The following is an 18945-nucleotide window of genomic DNA, read 5'->3' on the forward strand; positions in this document are numbered from 1 at the left end:
GGGAGACCGTGTCTAAGATACCTTCTGAGCCTGGCATCCTGTGGGGGTGCTGGAGAACTGCCCAGGGTGAGCTGGGGCAGAACAAGAGGAGGAACCTGGGGCCCGAGTGGTGCCCTGGGATGACTAGTCCTTTTGCAGCTTGCTTGTCTGTGTGTTTCTCTTTGCTCTGAGGTGTGCCCTGGGCTACTTTGTGCAGGCTGTTCCTCCTGGGGCACAGCACCCTCCCACTATCCCTGGAGAGAGAATGGGAGGGAGCGACTGCTCTCTGGTTCAGTGTTCTCTCCATCGGGGTATTTGGGTATGAGGACTCTAAGCCATGAAGAGAGGAAGGGCAGCCAGGAAGCTCGGGGATGAGCGTAACAAAGTGAAATGGAGACAAGAGGTGATTCCCCCCCAGCACCAGGGGTGCTCCGAGGGAGGGGGTCAGGGAGAGCACAGCCAGAGGTGGTTGGTGTTGCCTCTTCCCCAGGCTGCGGGGGCCTGAGAGCTTGCCTGAGCCCTGGATTTGTGCTCCCACAGGGGCATGTCCGTGGCCCGTGAAGCTTGCTGAAGGATGGGACACTTCCACAGGTCCCTTCAGGCCAGACTGTCAGGAGAACCAGGGCAGAGGACGTCCAGGTCTTCAGCATGGCATTGGTCTGCCCTGTGGGTCTGGCATGGGGGAGGGGGCACTTGTCTCCTGTGGGGCAATGCCCAGGAAGCCTGATGAGACTTTGTGCCAGATGCCTGGGAAGAGAGGCCCTGCCCCACAGTGGCGGCCCAGTGGTGAGACGACACATGTCACACAGTGGGGGAGGCAGTGGTCAGTGACAAGACATGGATTAGACAGGCCACGCCAGGCTGGGGCGCGATGGCTAAGCTGTGATTATGTGAAGAAGCAGGATGAGCCAGGCGGCGCCTGGAGAGAAGCCAGGACCCGGAGAGCTGACCCCAGGGGAGGAGCCAGGGCTTCCTTTGAGAAGAGATGGAGGGATGGAGGTGAGGGGACCGAAAGCCAGGGTCCCAGAAGGAGGGATCTGGAGGCCCTGGCAGCAGTGACAAGCTGGCTGGGACCCCTCCCCCTGCTCTGCCTGCACTAAGCCTGGAGCTGTGGGGGAGGGCAGAGTAAGTGGGGGCCCACACAGGCCTCTGCCCCCTCTCAGGCTCCCTTCCCCACTAGCCAAGAAGTCCTGCCCCCCTCCCCGGACGTTCTTATCATATCCTTCCATACCTGCTTCCAGCCCGGCTCCCGACTTCATTTCCGAACCTGTTTGGAAATAAAGCAAGCGTCCACAGCCAGGGCCTGGCTGGCCAGGGTAGGGGGGCTGGGGGGAGGTCACCTGGAGGGGCTGGGGCCAGGGGGCTCCCACCTTACTCATGTCTCTGGGACCACCCCAGATCCAGGCTGGCAGGACTGAACTTGGAGTTCATTCAGAGTGACTTGAGACTCCAGAAGGGAGGGACCAGAGAGAGGAGCAGAGAGGGGGGCTGGGGAGGTGGGTGAGACAGTAAGGGAGAATGGGATAGGGCGCTGGGGAGCAGACATGGAGGGTAAGCAGGCCGAGGGTTGGAGATGATGTAGATGATACTATGCAAGCTGTGTGAAAGCGTTATGCAAAGCAGCGCCTCTTAGCGGGAGGCTCTGGGATACCTATCTAATCCACAGGGCAGCACCGGGGCCTGGGGGCCTAGCTAGGGATACCGCCTTGGCCAGAATCTCTTGCTAGGGCCTGAGAGGCTGGGGATGGGCCTTCACCTCAGGGTGGGGTGTCAGAGACTCTCAGGACCTAGGTCTCCTGGACACTCTGCCTTCCAGGCCCGCTGAAGTCTGTCCCAAAGCCTAGGCCAGCTGAGCACAAACCCCTTGCCACCATGGGACTCGGCCTAAGCCAGCAGAGGGCCAAGCTCTGCAGCCCATCTCAGGACAGGGTGTGTCCCTGCTGTATCTGCAGTTCTCTGCAAGTCCGTCCCTCTGCACCCCTCTGAGGCAGTGCTCCCTGCCCTATGTGACCCTGAGCACAGACTGGAGTCTCTATAGCCCCTGACTAGGAGCTGGGGAGTCTGTGAACTGAGCCACAAAGAGGGGCCTCTTCTTCCCTCCTTCTCTGCCTCAACCACTGTCTGCCCCAAGCTGCCCTTCTGGCTGCTGTATCCTCCAGAGCTCTTTGCTCTTGGCTGAACAGTGGGGTCTGAGACTGAACTGTGGGGGCTGACAGCCTAACCCCCACTCCCCATCAGGGATCAGGACAGCTCAAACCTGACATCTTAGCTTTGGCTCGGGCACCCCCCGGGGGACTTTTGGATAACTGGACAAGCTTGTTATCTTCATTGGGGCTGGGTCAGTTCCCCAACACATCCATCTCAGTTTATTCTCCGGGCTGTGCCCGGGGCCCTGGCTGTCTACTCCTCGGTGGTCATACTCTTTTTAAGGCCGGTTTGGCTTCAGGCCAGGGCAGTGCACAGAAGCCAGAGCCTTCAGAGTTGCTTGGTGGCTTGTTATCAGGACCAGTGGCTTGTCTCACTCTGTGGCCACCTTTTCCTGAAACATCTTTCCTCAAGAACCACCGCTCTAAGCAATTTTCCTCCCCTTTTTGCTTCCTGGTGGAGGCGGGCCTCCTTGCTATGGGGCAGCTGGGGCCCCAGGAAGGCAGCTGCCTTGCCCAAGACCTTGCCGAAAGTAAGGAAGGGCACTGTGGCTTGTCCTGACCCCAACCTGGCCTGTAGCCTTCCGCTAGGAGTTTTGTCTGCTCAGGACCCCGGGAGGCCTTGCATGTGGCTGCCCACTCCCCAGAAGATGTTCTAGCCCTGCCCTGGGCGAGAAGGCCTTGCAGGTCCTGCCATCCCCATCATGATCCTGGCAGCCCCACCTTGCTCCTTAAGTCGGATGATCTCTGTGTCCGAGCCAAAGCTATTCCATGCAGTGCAGTTGTAGATGGTCTGGAAGTCGGCCCGCACGATGTTGCTGATGCTCAGGGTGGAGATAACGCCCTCGTCAGTGCTGACCGTCTCCACTGTGTAGCGCCCTGACGTCCCCGACTCCAGCACATTCTCCTTCCAGGACCAGGCCTGCCCAGGGTGTGCAGAATTAGGAGGACCATGGAGCTACCACCCTCCTGCAAGAGCTGACAGTGCCAGGCTCACATTTATGGTCACTGCCGCAACCACCCCAACACACAACACACACAGTACACCACACACACATCCCACACACACACCACAGGTTGGGACCACCTCAGTGAGTATTTCCATCTAAAAAAGAGGGTCTTCCGGCCTGACAGAGACTGGAGAAACCCCGAAAGTATGGCCCCCAGACACCCTTTCAGCTCAGTAAATGAAGTCACTCCTGAGGTTCACCCTTCAGTCAAAGATTGGACTGGCTCATAAAACAAAATGAACTAAAGGGGCACACCAGCCCAGGGGCAAGGACAAGAAGGCAGGAGGGGACAGGAAAGCTGATAATAGGGAACCCAAGGCTGAGAGGGGAGAGTGTTGACAGTCGTGGGGTTGTTAACTAGTGTCAGAAAACAATATCTGTACTCAAGAGACTATGTTGGCATCTCCTGTCTGGAGGGGAGATGGGAGGGCGGAGGGGGTCAGAAGCTGGCCGAATGGACTAGAAAAGAGAGAGTGGAGGGAATGACTATACTGTCTCTTTAGGGGGAGAACAATTAGGAGTATATAGCAAGGTGTGTATCGATTTTTATATGAGAGACTGACTTGATTTGTAAACTTTCACTTAGGGCACAATAAAAATTAAAAAAAAAAACAATATGTGTACTAACTGTTTAGTGAGAAACTAGTTTGTTCTATAAACCTTCATCTAAAGTACAATAAAACAAAAGACGGTCTTACGTGGCTCTGTGGAGTCGTGGGTGGTGAGAATGGTTAACACGCCTGGCTGCTAGCCTGGTGATCTACTTCTGTAAAGCCAGCCATTGAAAACCCTATGGAGCACGGTTCTACTCTGACACATGTTTGGTCGCCATGAGTCGGAATTGACTCCAGGACAACTGGTTTGTTTTTTAATGTGTATCTGCACTCGGAATTTTTTTTTTTTTTCAGGCAAAACGGGAACTCTTGGGAGGGCAATCTGAGCTCTCACCCGTGGGCCCTGCAAAGCACATTCATCTCAGCAGGCCTACCCGGGAGCTTCCTCACAGAGACTTCCTGTTATTCATTCGCTGCATACCAGATCTGAGGCAGACCACCAAACCCCGAGTGACTCTAGTTTGGTGGTTTTGCATGTCTGTTTTTAAAAGTATGTTTACAGAATTGTGCTTGTGATAACCTAACTATATCTTGGAGCCCTGGTGACATAGTGGTTAAGAGCTCGGCTGCTAACCAAAAGGTCTGCAGCTCGAATCCACCAACTGCTCCTTGGAAACCCTATGGGGCAGTGCTACTCTGTCCTATAGGGTCGCTGTGAGTTAGAATCGACTAGACAGCAATGGGCTTTTGGTTTTACTATATCTTAGTTTACAAGGATGACAGTTTAAGTTTTTTTTTTTCAGACTCAGTTTACTTACATTACAAACACCTCAGTGTCGAATGAAGCCCCTGGCACACACTGGCTCAGGCATTTATAAGAATGTGGCAATGCAGGTGACTGCTTGGAGGGCAACCCAGAGCAGGGTTCCTCAGACGTGGCGCTATTGACATTTCTGGACAATTCTTTGTTGTAGCGGTATGGGACAAAGAACTCAGTTTGGCTTTTCCTCTCTGGTTTCTGAAAATAGCTCTTGGAATCAAGGTGTTTCTGTTTCTCTAAAAGAGCCAGGCAACACTTAAACGTGCAAATGAGCTGGGAGTCTTCAACTCAGTACCTTGACTCCAGCCTCAGGGAGGGAGCGGGGCACAAGGAGGCCTGAGAACAAAGCACTGCCCCTACCCCGAGGCTTGATGTTTGTTAGCTGGGGTAAAGAGATACCTCTCTGGGTTGGCGCCAAGGTGTCTGCTCCTGGCTGTAAGTAATGAAAGCTTCGCTCTGGCAGCTTCTGGTGTGTTCAGGCTCTGTCAGAAGGACGTGATATTCATGCAGGAATCACTATTTGTGGTTGGTTCCCTTGTTCTGCAGTTCTACTCTGTCCTATAGGATTGCTATGAGTCGGAATCGACTCGACGGCACTGGGTTTTTGGGTTTTGTCTTGTTCTAGTTGCCTTCTAGCTATTTAGAAATCGGGGATGACCTGTGCATTATAGGCTGTTTAGAGCATCCCTGACCACTAGATGGTACGGTGCCCTATCCCTTAATTGTGACAACCAAAGCTGTCTCCAGACAGTGCCGCCAAAGCTCCCCCGGTGGATCAACATCAACCCTGGTTGAGAACCACTGGCCTAGATCCTAGAGTTAGATATCTAGGAAGAAAAAGATGGTGTGCATGTATACTCAAGAGCGAATGGAATATTTGACAATGGGCATGTGTTACCTTCATGATTTTTAAAAAAGAGTGACATGAATGAGGTGGGGGCGGTATTAGTTCTCTGTGTGAATTCTTGCAAGGTTTGTGTGAATCTTTCAGATGGTGAATGAGCAATACTGCTCATAATATCTCCACACGGATGACAGGCTTAGTTTTTACAGGGTCCTTTACACACACCGTGAGCCACCTCAGGGTCTCAGCCCCTCGCACGCCAGGCTCACAGCCAGCTCAGCGCCCGGCACTGCTGCCCTGGGAAGAGCTAGAACTGCCTGGTGGAGTTGACTCCTGGGGCCGTGTTCTAGAAGGATTGCTTTAGGCATTGGGAATGTCTACCAATAATATCCTTCCCCAATATGCTAGAAAATGTCACCTTTCTGTTTTTATGCCTGAGCTTCACCTAGTTTTAAATGGACTTGGGTGCAAAAATAAGTTATTGTCAAGTTGACCCTGATTCATGGCAACCCCATGTGTATCGGAGTAGAACTGTGCTCCGTAAGGTTTTCAATAGCTGATTTTCCGGAAGTAGATTGCCAGGTCTTTCCTCCAAGGCACCTCTGGGTAGACTTGAACTCTAATGTTTCAGATAGCAGCCAAGCTCCTTAACTATTTGTACCACCCAGGGACTCCTTGGGTGGAAGACTCTCTTTTATTGGAATATTCAGATTGTCTTGGCTGCACTGTGGGGTGAAGGCTTTGAGGAAGGGAAGGTAAACGATCATCTTAGAGTGAAAGCCCTTGATAAATGGGGCCAGTGTCCCACGTATGTTAAGGGTGGTAGAGATCAACACAGCCAGACCCTGGGAGGCACAGAAAGGGGTTTGCCAAAGAGAAACTTCACTCTTTTTAAGATTTTCCAAAGACTAGCCTTGAACCCAGGAAATGGAAAGATTCGTTTCTCTCTTCCTTCTGCTTCACTCACTTGCCCCTCAAAATCTCCTAGGAGGCAGATTTTGGTAAGAACGATCAGTGCAGCTGAAAGGCAAAACGGAGTTAAACGCCCTTGCAGATGAACTCAGGTAGTGAGCACAACCTGTGCTGAGAACAGAGACTGCTGTAATTTTGTTTTCTGATGCCTCTCCACAGAGACAAGGCAGGTATAGTTTTCCCCACTGAAGCCCCAAGGGGTGTACCAGCTGCTCAGGCCACAGAGCTACTGGCAGAGAGGACCCCAGAGACAACCCTTCCCACGGGGCCCCTGGGCTGATGGCAGCAGGGATGGTGCTGCCCAGGAGCACTCACAATTCGGTCCGGTGGTGGTGTGCTCCGGATGAAGCACTTGATCTGGCCCTTCTCCCCATGAAGGGCATGCTGGGTCTGAGTGCTGGAGATGATGGGGGGTCCTGTTGGGGAGACAGCATCACAGTAAGGATTCGGGAAGGGCAGGTCCCTGGCTGCCTCCCACCCCCTCAGCAGGTTTGGAAGTTTCTTCATTAATTCAGTCATTCAGCACACATTTACTGAAGGCCTGTACGTTCAAAGTGCCAGGTAGGGGACTCGAAGATAGATTAGACATTTCATCGTAAACCTCTCATGGGGTCATGAGTGAAGGCTTCTAAGTCAGAATCCCCAGAAGATATAAATAACTGTAAGAAAAGGTGGTGACTGTTAGAACTGCAGAGTATACAGACAAATACTAACCGACTTCAGAGGAGCGGAAATAATTCTATCTGGGGACGGGGAAAGCTCTATGAAGGAGGTGGTAAGCCTGGGAAGGGAGTACGGGGCGGCTGGTGGCTGAAGAAGAGGCATCATCTAATGTCACCTCTACCTTAGCCAGCTGTTCAATTTCAGGCTATTCTTAGATATCCAGTAGAAGGAGCTGTTGCCTAAGAAACTATGTGTCTTCTGCTGGGCTGGGCCAGCCAGGGAACAGACATCGCCAGGCTCCTCTACCAAGGGCGGGAATCACCCTGGGAATCACCTAGCTCTGGGCATGTTCACAGTCTGAGTCTCACCTGTGTTAGGAGGTCTTGTAGTTCATTGCCTTGCCTGCCTCCACATCCATCCCCAGACTGCTGCAGATGAGACACACCTCAGAAACTGATGCTGAGTGTGTGTGTGTGTACGCGCATGCGGAATGTTTACAGATGTCAGGTTCCCAGAGCGCCCGTCTCATTTACTGCATTGGACAGCCTTTGGGGGCATCCAACAACTCTCCCATCCTGCTCTGCCTTTTACCTAACACATGTCTTTCCTGCCTGATGCCTGTCAGGGAAAGGGGAATGGCTATGTTAGCCGTTTGCTCAGGTAACCTGGGCTGGGCTGGGCGTCTGAAGTGATGGCTATAGGAAGGGAAACCTCCTTGGGGTAAAGGTCGAGGCTTAGGTGGCAGGAAACACAGGAAAGCAAGGAGGAACAAGGGATCTGGAGAAGAGGCATAAACAAAATCGCTGCAAACATAATTGCTGTTTATCAGCCACCTTAATGAAAACAGATTTGTGTTTCTAAGGGTATTTCTCAGCCAACGGGAAAAAGGTGCTGGGAGACACCCAGGTAGGTGGCTCCTATTGAGTTTAGGATGGCAAATACCTTTGGATGGGTGAGGCGGATATGGGGGACCCTCGAGGTAGGGACCCCCAGACTCAGTGGCTTGAAGCGTGGGCTAAGCCCTCCTTTCCTCTCTTAAGTTCTTGGGCCAAAGGGGAAGAGGGCTGGAGAATATTTAGAAGGCTGGGTGGTGCTTTGTTTTGCTCCTGGGCTGAAAGGGATGAAGCCAGAGCCCCTTTCCCCTTGGCTTCCCAGGAACTAGAAATTCTGCACGTGGGTTTGTGGGTTTCTTCAAAGAAAAGAAAGATCAGGATAAAGGGAATGGGGCTAGGAGAGGCCAATAGCAGCAGTGTGGCTTATCTCCCACGTCCCACAGATCTTGGCTTTGAGCCAAATCTGTGCCAAACCCTTTCCCAAAGAGCACTGGGCAGCGTTTCAGCAGGCGAGTTTGTTTTGATGAAAGCCTCGTCTTGGACCCTTTCATAATGTAGGTCCCTTCAGCCTGTGCCCATGTGTCTTCCAGGGCTGGTGTGACTGACAGCTTTCGTTCCATGACAGGAGCCAGCAGGCTTCTCTCCCTGAGCCCCGGAGTTCATCCCCTGCCTCAGGGCAAGATGACCCCAGTCCAGAAGAAACAGATGAGTGGTTCCCTGCATTCCAACCTCACAGCATTCTGCTTCCTGGCAACTGGCAGCTCCCACCTCCATTCCCTGTTTTTTTTTGTTTTCTTTTAAGAAGCCGATAAACACACTGCACTTGCCTAATGGCTTTTAGAATGCCTAGTTCCTGGGAAGCGTAGGGGAGAAGGTTCTATGGAGGAGTGGGGGCAGAAGAATGGCTTGGAAAGAGGGGCCCAGTGACCACAGATTAAACTCTGGGTAGATTACAGAGCCCCATCCAAGAGAACTGTCCCTCCCAGGTGGGGGTACCCCCAGGGGGTGTTCTCTCCTCAGGAAACCACTTTAAGTCTCTGTTGGGAAAATGCCTGCCATCTAAAGTGACAATAGAATGTCAGCCGCTCCTCCTCCCCCGCCCCCCCCCCCCGCCCCGGAGAATGCTAATTTAACAGCTTTAGGTGTGAGGACCCTGGAGAGCCAGTGGGAGCGTGCTGGTCACGGAAGCCCTGGCTCCCCAGCACCCCCAGTGGGGCCATGGCGGTCTGCCGATTCCACCATCCCACTATGGCCCTGTCAGACACTGGCGCCAGCAGGAAAAGGCTGCAACCGGTGTTGCCATGGATATAACGGAGGCGCGATCAGATGCTGTTATTTTTAGCCCTGCAGTGCCAATTTATTGGTGGCTTCCTGGGGACATATAGGAGAGGCAGGAAGGCACAGGGTTCCTCCCAGGTGGCCTGCAAGCACTCCGGGGCCTGGGTGGATGCACACTCCCTCTGGGGCCCCCAAGACACACGGGGAGGGGCTGGCTAATGCGGACAGTGAGCGGGACAGCTGAAGGGGCACCCAGCTGGTTTCAGGGTTTCAGCAAAGGGGGAAAATAGATGAGGCTGTTGGCGGGTGGCTTCCTAGGTTGAGACGATGTAGAATTGGGCTAGTTTCTAGTACCTTTGCTCAGCCCCTTCTTAGGGCCCTGATCTTGGGCCAGGACCCAGAGGCCCTACAGACATCTGTCTAGCCCTGTTGAGGCTGGCACAGTGCCTTGGGGCTTTGATTTGGGGTCAACTATGGTGGGAGGAGGGGACTCCCAGAGAGTCATGGCACGACAGAGGTGAGGCCTAAAACCAGAAACCCACTCAAGTGAGGACATTTGGTAAAAGCTGAGGGAGGTGGCCTTGCCATTTCTTACCTCCTCAAACCAGGGATTTTGGTTCTGACCATGCACAAGTACCTATTATCACGGGACTTCTGGAATATTCCTTCTGGTCCCCCAGCTGTTCTTGGGTCTGACTGAGCCAGGTCCCAGCTCCCCATAACCTTCTACACCCCATTATCCAGGCCTGTTCTGACACTCTTGTCCCCTCAATGTGTCACTCAAAGGCACCTACTAACTATGTCTTGGAGAGCTATGAAAACATGCCCCTGCTGTGATTATTCTTATTATACTCGGTCTCATGGGGAAGGTCAAGGCTTCTTGGTTGAGTGGCTCTAAAGCAAGGAGAAGAGGCCAGCCAGGAGCCGCAGACATGTCCCACCAGCGTCAAGTCCACTTTGGGTGGGTCAAAGAGGTGGGTATGGGCTCTATGTTGGCCACTCAGTGGCCCTTTGACCCTTTCCTCTCTGGTCAGAAGTAAATTCATCAGCCACCCTTCTTAAGGCTGAGAGTCCTTAGAAGGTAACAAAGAAGAAGGGATATACCAGGCAATTCTGGAAACACCAGAAAAAATACCCTGGTCCGTCCTCACCCAGGGCTGGGCTCTCACAGGGACTAGAAAAAGTAGACCCATAATGGGAGGTGGTGGCAAGGGACAGAATCAATGACACCCCCTTGGGGCAATACCAGGTGCCAGGATACATGGGCCCCTCTCCCCACCCTCCTACCCCAGCCCTAGCCCCAGTGGGGTCTCACCATTGACTGTCAGGGTCACCTCTCGCTCGCTGGCCCCCACCCGGGGCACCACGGCTCGGCACACATACTTTCCAGCATCCTCCTGACGCACAGTTTTGAGGGTCAGGGTTTTTTCATTGCTCAGGACCTAGGAGAAATAGGGGAGGGTCAGGCACAAGGGTAGGGGGTGGACACTGGCAGCTCAGTGATGCAATTCTCACCTCCCATGCAGGAGACCCAGTTCTATTCCTGGCCAATGTACCTCGTGCACAGCCACCACCTGTCTGTCAGTGGAGGCTTGAGCGTTGCTGTGATGCTGAACAGATTTCAGCGGTGCTGCCAGGCTAAGTGGACCAGGAAGAAAGACCTAGCAATCTACTTCTGAAGATCAGCCAGTGAAAACCCTGTAGATCACAATGGTCTGCTGTGCAGATGATCATGGGGATGGTGCTGGACCGGCAGCATTTTGTTCCATTGTGCACGGGGTCGCCATGAGTCAGCTTACAACAACACCATGGTGTCGGGGGCGGGGGTCGGGGTAGATCTCCCTGGCTGGGGAAACAGAGGCTTCCTGACCTCCCTGTACCTGTGATGGCTTCTCCTCTCCCAGGCTGTCCATGGGTGAAATTATCCCCACAACTGTCTTTTCTGAGTCATTTGCAGTATGCCTTTGGGATGTAGCTTGGAGTGATGAAAAGAAAACAGACTTTGGCATTAGCTAGATCAGGGTCTGAATCCTGGCTCCACCTGTGAATAACTGGAGCTGTGGTCGGTTATTTATCTTCTCTAACCCTCAGTTTCCTTATTTGTATAATGGGGCAATAATCCCTCAAGGATAGGGCAGTGTCCGGCACCTGGTAACCTGCAGGCACCAAAGTCAATTTCCTTCTACTTCTTTCCCACCTTCCCTGCCCCAAGGCTCTCACTGGCAAACACTTAGGGACACGGGAGAATCCATACATTTTGAAAGGATAACGCAGAAAGACAGCAGTGTTCACCCAAAGGCTAAAGGATGACTTATCTGTTTCGGGGAAGCTGAAAAGCCTTGTTGGGGCCTTTTCGTGTCCAGTGTACAGGCAGCTGCCTGCTTTTCTTACAAGGCCCATCCTGTGAAATGGCTGAATGCCACTCCCCCACCAGCTCCGGGCCGAGGGGGTACATGTGGGTATTTGGGGTTCCCTCTTCTCATTCGGGCTTACACTGGCCTTAGAAGGGCCAAATCTGTGGAGGCTGATCCCCCCAATCTAGGGGTGAGAAGGGCCCTGGAAGGCATCTCCCCTACCCCTGCCAGAAGCCTGAGCTGAGACTCACCACGCCGGAGCCCCGCTTCATCCAGACGATGGTCAGGGAAGGGTTGCCTGTCCAGGCGCAGCTGAAGACGGCATCAGAGCCCAGGTCCACCAGCAGCGATTGGGGCTCCGTGGTCATTCTTGGCCCGACTGCAGCCGGCAGGGAGAAAGGAAGAGACAGGGCCTGGGTGGGTCAGGGCTCTGGGACCCTCCTTGCTCCCCACCTCCTCCTCCCCCACTCCAGCTGGAGGAAGAGTGGCAGCTGGTCCTTGTGCCGCCTCCTTCCATTTCAGCCCATCCCTCACATTGTGGTCCTGTGCCCGGTGGGCCTATGTCTGCAGGGAGACCCAGGCGTAAGGAAAAGCTCTTTTTTCCTAAGCTGGGCCTCCCCTGGGCCCACACCAGTGGACAGAAGGCGCGTGGCCCAGTTTCTGCCTGGGTTTACCTGAGGCTCCCACCGAACCCTGTCCCGGTCCCACCTGGCTTCAGAGTGTTGTAGAAGCCTCCACCCGCAGTGTGTGGGCAGAGGGGCCGTCCTCCTGCCCCTCTTGTCTCTGCAGCCAACTTCCCTCTTCCCCAACAGGAATGGAGTTACCCTGTGTGCCTGGCCTAGCTCCCTGAGGTACAGCATGAAGGAGGCGACATGACCTGGTGCCCTCTCCGTGGCTAACTACTGTTGTGAATGAATCCAAAGCCTGACCTCCGTTCTTATCCTGCCCCCTTCTTGCTGTGTGAGCCTGGACTTCCATCTCCTCATCTGGATAACTGGACTAACAAGATCTGCCTCAGTGGGTTGTAGGAGCTCTGGTGGCTCAGTGGTTAAACGCTTGGCTGCTAACAGGTCGGTGGTTTGAACCCACCAGCCGCACCGAGGGAGAAAGATGTGGCAGTCTGCTTCTGTAAAGATTTATAGCCTTGGAGACCCTGTGGGACAGTTCTACTCTGTCCTATAAGGTCGCGATGAGTCAGAATCGACAGCAGTGGGTTTGGTGTGGTTTTTGGTCATAGGTTTGTTGTGAGGATGAAAATAAACCTGAAACACTACACGAGGAAGCCATTTGTACAGTGCAAAGCTTTCTGTGCCTGTGAGGCGTTACTGTTTTGCTGTGTGTTTCGAATCCAGTGACGGTCTCTCAGGCCCCAGGCAGAGACCCTCCCAGTGCATCCTCCTCCCCTCCCCGGGGAAGCCCCCCGACCCCCCAGCTGCACTCACAATAGACGTCAACTGTACGGCTGATGTTGGTGCTGCCCAGGGCGTTGGTGACCTCACAGGACACTGGCTCTGAGAAGTATGTGTAATCCACGGTGGTCCGGTATACCTCTCCTGACGCCTCCTTGATGATCTGGCCCCGTTTGGCCCACCTGGAACAGAGGGCCCATGGGCTTGGCATGGCTCTGGAGCCACAGGGGTGTCCCTCCTACGGGGGAACGTCTCTCTGGGAGCTGGAAGCCTCCATCCCACAGGAACATAGGGGGCCTGGCACTGGGCGAAGTTCCTGAGGTGAAATCTCCACAGAGTGGTTACTTCAGGGGCTAGGAGAGGAATGGGCCTTGTTCCCATCTGTCTTAGTTATCTACTGCTGCTGTAACAGAAGTACCACAAGTGGGTGGCTTTAGCAAACAGAAACGTATTTTCCCTACAGTTAGGAGGCTAGAAGTCCAAATTCAGGGCAACAGCTCTAGGGGAAGGCTTTCTTTCTCTGTTGGCTCTAGAGGAAGGTCCTTGTCTCTTTTCAGCTTCTGGTCCTCAGTTCCTTGGTGATCTTCATGTGGCTGGGATCTATCTCCCGCATCTCTGCTTCCTTCTCTGTGCCTCATCAGCTTGGTTTATTGCTCAAAGGTGACTGGCTTGATTCACACCCTACACTGATGTGGCCTCATTAATATAATAAAGAACCCTATTCCAGAATGGGATTACATCCACAAGTATAGGGGTTAGGATTCACAAGGCATATTTTTGAGGGACACAGTTCAACCCATAACACTGCCGAAGCAGTCACAGTGGGATTTGGTCAGCTGGTCAGCAGGCAGTCCATGGGTATTTTGATAAGCGAGTTATTCTGGGGGGCAGGGGGATTGGTTATTCAGTTAGTCAGCTGGCTGGTGAGGTGGAGCTTGGCTGTCTGGCTCTGACCTCTACAGTGGCCCTGTCCTGAGTGATGTCGGTCAAGGAGTCAAAGCCCATGATCTCAAAGGCCAAGCTATAATGGTGCGTCACCACCACACACAGACAGAGAAATGAGGCTCCAAACGAGGTAAAGTGGTAGGAGAGGTGAGGCCTCCTGCCCCTCCCTTCCCCTTGACCAGTTCTCTCAGTTCTCTTTCAACTCCTGTCCCAAGGTGGGTCCCCTGTGCGGCCCCTCTCTCCCTGAGAGCCCTTCTAGCCTCCCTTCCTGGTATGGTGCTTATTCTTTGTCCTACCTGGCTTCTGCCTTCCCAGCGTGGCTTTGCTCCTCAGAGGCCCTGACTCTATGGCGGCTTGGTGGGGTAAGCAGGTGAGAAGTCTGTGCTGATTCCTTTCATCAGCTAGTCAGTGGTGCACCGAGCAGGGAGACCGCAAAACCTTGGGCTTGTCTTAGACCCAGCCCTGGGTGGGCTCACTGCATTGGACCAGTAAGTGTGCAGCCTGCTGGCTGTGGGGTGGCTCTGGATCCATGCATGTGGACAGCTGTGTGTGTGTGTAAGTGTGTGTGTGAGACTGTGTGCCTCTGTGTCAGTGTGTGTGAGGGTGTGTGTAAGTGTGTGCACGTGAGGGCAAGTGCAAGGGTGAGCATGTGAGAGTGCATGTGTGTAAGGGTGTCAATGTGTATGTACGTGTGTGTGCATAAGAGTGTGTGTGTTGTGAGTGTGTGTGAATGAGTGTGCATGAGTGTGTGTGAGGATGTGTGTGTATGCTGTGAGGGTGTGTGTGCGCAAGAGTGTGTGTGTGAGTTGTGAGGGGGTGTGTGTGTGTGTGTGTGTGTGTATGTAGGTGGGAGCTTTCCTCACAGATTCCTAAGGAGAGATATTCCACAGCTTCCCCTGGTTTAATCCTGCTCTGGACAACACTGGCTTTTTTATCACAACGTTTCTGAGATAGAACCAGGCTCCTTTATCTACAGTTCAAGCTGTTCAGGGCTGTTTGTGTTTACCAGAGAAGGAGAGGATCCTGGGCCTCCGAAAGCACTACCCCATAAAGGCTGCTCCCAATAACCGCAGCATCCTACCCCACTGCCTCACCTTCCCTTCTCTGACTCCTCACACTGCACAGGCTGGTTTCCCAGCCCTTCCCTCCGTCCGCTGCTGTGGGCCTGGCCGCCCAGCCCTTCCCTCCATCTGCTGCTGTGGGCCTGGCCACCCAGCCCTGCGAGAGGCCATTCTGTGTCTCACACAGAGCACCTGAGCTGGCACCATGTGGTCATTTTCATGAATTAATATTGGGTCATTATTAAGGACATGATAAATAATAACAATTACAGTGTGACAACAGAGCAAACCAGGCTCCCTGAGAGCTTCCCAACAAACCATTATGAGTTATTCACAAATCATCTCAATTCTAACTTTCATGTAATGACCAGACAATAGTCAGCCACAGCCCCTGCTGAGGCTGACAAACTCAGTTCCAGACACAGGGTTGGGGTCTGTGTCTCACCTCCACTCCCTCCACCTGACTTCAGGGAGGGTAAAGTACAGGGACCTGGGAGGCCTGGCAGGGTGCTGGCTGGATGGAGGAGAGCACGGAGGCCCTGTCCTGTTCTGCCCAGGCCTCTGCTCCTGGCTGTCTACCTGGACCCAGGCCAGCTGGTTCTCATGGTGGGGGTGGGGGGGGGGTGTTCCTGGAGAAGGTGGGGCTTTCTCCCCTCTCTGTTTGGGCCTTCACAGGGTGAGTCAGAGAGGGTAGAAGCACCCGCAGCTTGGGCCCGAGAAGCTCAGGAGAAGCCCTGGCTCCCAACAGGTCTGGGACCCATTCCCCCAGGTCCATGAAGCTCCCTCTGCCAGGCCATCAGGCTGGCCTCTCCCTTTGCAGCAAGGGAACCGAAGAAAGAAGAGATGGAAGCAGGGCCTGCTGTGCAGAGAGGAGCTTTCTTGTCATTGGCAGGAGCTGTGTGTCTGATGCTAGCCCTCTGGGCAGCAGCTGCCCTTAGCTTTTCCACACCAGCTCCTTTGTTAGAGGGCAGGGACAACCATGGGAGGAAGAGGAGATACAGAGGGAATCTCTGATCGTCCTTCCCCAGGCCTGGGAAGGAGCCCTGGTCATTGGGGTACCCAAGACCAGGCCTTTGGGGAAGTGTCTTTGGTCCCTGAGAATCCCCTGCTCACATCTGTTCTCCAGCCCTGAGCTCAGACACCACCTCCCACACTGAGAAAACTGCCTGTCCCTGCTGTTCAGGAGCTCAGAGGCTGCAACCACAGCATCCCAGCTGCTGGACGAGAGATGAAGGCAGAGAAGAACCAGAGACCAACCCTCGTCTCTTCTCTCTGCCTTCCTGTTGTTTGGCTTAGCTTCTTACCTACCCTGTCTCTTTCCTCTTTCTCCCTCAGCCTCCCACCACCCACCTGCCTCTTCCCTCCTCTGTTGCTTTTGCCACATCTCTCAGTCCCTCTGAAAAAGCAGCCAGCTTAAGCCTTTCCCAATCAATGTCTAATTTGAGCAAATGTAAGAGGATTAATTATTTACATCACAGAATCGAGGCCTAGCACATCACAGCTGCTAGGTTGCTGCCAATAGGCCCAGGTTTCATCCTGGGGAGTGGCCCCCTCTCTGTCATCTGCTGGGGGCATGGAAACTGCAGAGAGGCAGGAGAGGAGCAGCCTGGGCTCCTGGCCCCTCGAGGGCAGCAGAAGTGACGACTGAGTGTGGCTGGACTTGCTCCTCTTTCTGCCTGCCCACGACCCATTTTGGGGAGCTGGGGCAGAGGAGGGCATACCTCAAACTTCAGAGAGAACAGCCTCTTGTGTGGAATGGGGAGGAAGCAATCATGACAAATGGAAGTAAAGAAACAGAGATCCCTGTAATCTCGTCAATGTCAGCTTGGAAAAATCAATGTGTTTACGTGACAGATTTGCTTAAGGCTTTTCCTCTTGGATCCCAGGGCCCCCAGCTAGAAAGACAGTCTGGGCTGCTTGGTGAGGCTGCACCAGGAGGACGTGTGGTCCCCTCCTCTTCCTTCCCACCGGGGCTACCCGAAGCGCTCTTGGAAAACCACTGGAGAAGCCAGACCCTGCCCTGGAGAGTTTTGCAGAGCCTGAGGTTAATGCAGAAGGTCACAAGGGGATGTTTATGGGTTGAACTTGTCCCCCAAAATACGTGCTGGAATCCTAATCCCTATACATGCAGAGCAGCCCTGGTGGCACAGTGGTTAAGAGCTACAGCGAGCTGCAACTACTAATAGAGAGGCTGGCAGTTTGAATCCACCAGCTGCTCCTTGGAAATTCTATGGGGCAGTTCTACTCTGTCCTATAGGGTTGCTATGAGTTGGAATCCACTCGACGGCAAAGGGTATAACGGGTGTACACCTGCAGATGTGAGCCTGTTTGGAAATAGGGTTTTCTTTGTTATATCAATTAGATCAACCAAGTAGGGTGGGTTCTAAACCTAATCACTTCTGAGTTATAACAGAGCAGAATGGGCAGGGCCATGTGAGGGCTGCCAGGGAATCAAGGAATGCCCAGGGCTGCAGACAGGAAGGAATCCACACAACAGAGACCCTGATTTGGACTTTCAGCTTCCAGAACTGGGAGAAAATACTTTTCTGTTCCTCTAAGCCTCCCACTTGTGGTATCTGTGTTATAGCAGCACTCAGGAAGATGACAAATAAAAACAAATGGCTCTGTGAGCTCCAGGGAGAGGGAGGGAAACCCACAGGGTATCCGAACCTCCAGCCTGCATGTTCTGTGCCTGGTGGTTTACTTTTTTAACTTTATTTTGAAAAAAAAAAAAAAAAAACAAAACCCAAACTAAATGAAAGTTGCAAGAATAGTACATTAACGCCCGTATTCACTTCACCTGGATTCACTGTCGTTAACTGTGCTTTATGACTCTCTCCATAAGCAGATTTATACCTCATTATTGTTACCCTTAGTGTCCTGCTTTTGTGAAGTTGGTGACCAGCAGCCTGGTTTCAAGGGCGTTTGCTCAACCTGCCCTGGTCAGAAGGCAGGTGCCGGGCGCCGGGTGAAGGTGTGAGGGTGACGGTGTTAGGTGCACTGCCCCCTATCTCCAGCCTTCCCGTAACTAGGTCCTCAGGTGATGTGGAACCTCAAGACAAATGTGGGGAAGAGTGGAAGAAAAATGGAAGCTGGAAGTTTTGTGTTCTGGTCTCTGGGGTCTTCTTGGGACAGCTGTGAGTGTGACTGGGAGAAGGGGTGTATCTGCCCAGGTGGTCTTTGCGTGTGGAGGGAAACTGGCACTAGAGGTGTTGTCTGCACACGGTGTGCCTGGGGATTTGGGGACTGTGAGCAGAGAGCTGAGAGTCAGCGGCAGAAAGAAGCCGAGCTTGTATAGAGAGGAGCAGGCATGAAGGTGCAGGTCTGAAGCCTGGAGAAAGGGGTCTCTCTGGGTGTTTCTTTCTGCGTCTTTAGTCACTTCCAGGCAGATGTCAGATCCCAGCCAGATCAGACTCGCCCTTCTGGGCCTGGGCCTGACTGAGCTGCATGGCTCGAGGGAGCCTGGAGTCCCATGCTTAGAAGGACCTCCAAAGCCACCTAATTATCTCCTGTGCCTCCAGACCAATGGGCAGTTAAACCAGATGGGACAGACAGGTTTTTATCCTACTTTAAAATAGTCTCAGGGATAGAGGCTCTTCACCTTCCTGGGTTCCGGTTCCGGTTCCGGGGTGGTTTAATTATCTGCACTGCTGGGACTGCTTCCTTATGTCCGCCCTGAGTCTCTGGCTGCCTCTCTGGCTCATCTCCTCTCATTCTGCTCTCTGGGGCGGCACTGCCTCTTGTCTACCCTGCTCGTCACTCCCCATGCCTGCCTTTTCTTAAAGTCTGGAATCATTAGTATCTCTGACATTTGCTGCTGCAAACTAATAACCTGTCTTTATGGCAGAAAGGCCAACTGGGCTCCATGATCAAGCCTAGCCAGGGGGAGGGGAGGGGCTGGTACCATGGCTAGTTATACAAACCTAAAGGAGGTGAATGTCTTTTGTCTAGAGAAGGTGAGCATCCTGAGGCACAGGATATGAGTGTCCTGAGTCTAAAGGAGGTGAGTGTCTCGAGTCTAAAGGAGGTGAGGGTCTCGAGTCTAAAGGAGGTGAGTGTCCTGACTCTAGAGGAGGTTG

The 18945-nt window shown here is 53.3% G+C and overlaps 1 protein-coding gene across 1 annotated transcript in view; it reads right to left on the reverse strand.

Annotated features, from left to right (window-relative positions):
• Positions 1 to 18945, reverse strand: part of KIRREL3 (kirre like nephrin family adhesion molecule 3) — a 173328-nt gene that overhangs the window by 11693 nt on the left and 142690 nt on the right. Inside the window, exons 8-13 of the mRNA XM_049857550.1 lie at positions 12894 to 13042; positions 11703 to 11830; positions 10413 to 10539; positions 6639 to 6739; positions 2847 to 3045; positions 1211 to 1246 (exon numbers count right to left, since the gene is read on the reverse strand). Coding sequence (XP_049713507.1) covers positions 1211 to 1246; positions 2847 to 3045; positions 6639 to 6739; positions 10413 to 10539; positions 11703 to 11830; positions 12894 to 13042 — 740 coding nt within the window. The remainder of the gene's footprint in view (positions 1 to 1210; positions 1247 to 2846; positions 3046 to 6638; positions 6740 to 10412; positions 10540 to 11702; positions 11831 to 12893; positions 13043 to 18945) is intronic.

This window comes from Elephas maximus, chromosome 17, assembly GCF_024166365.1.
Source record: "Elephas maximus indicus isolate mEleMax1 chromosome 17, mEleMax1 primary haplotype, whole genome shotgun sequence".
NCBI classification, from domain to species: Eukaryota; Metazoa; Chordata; class Mammalia; order Proboscidea; family Elephantidae; genus Elephas; species Elephas maximus.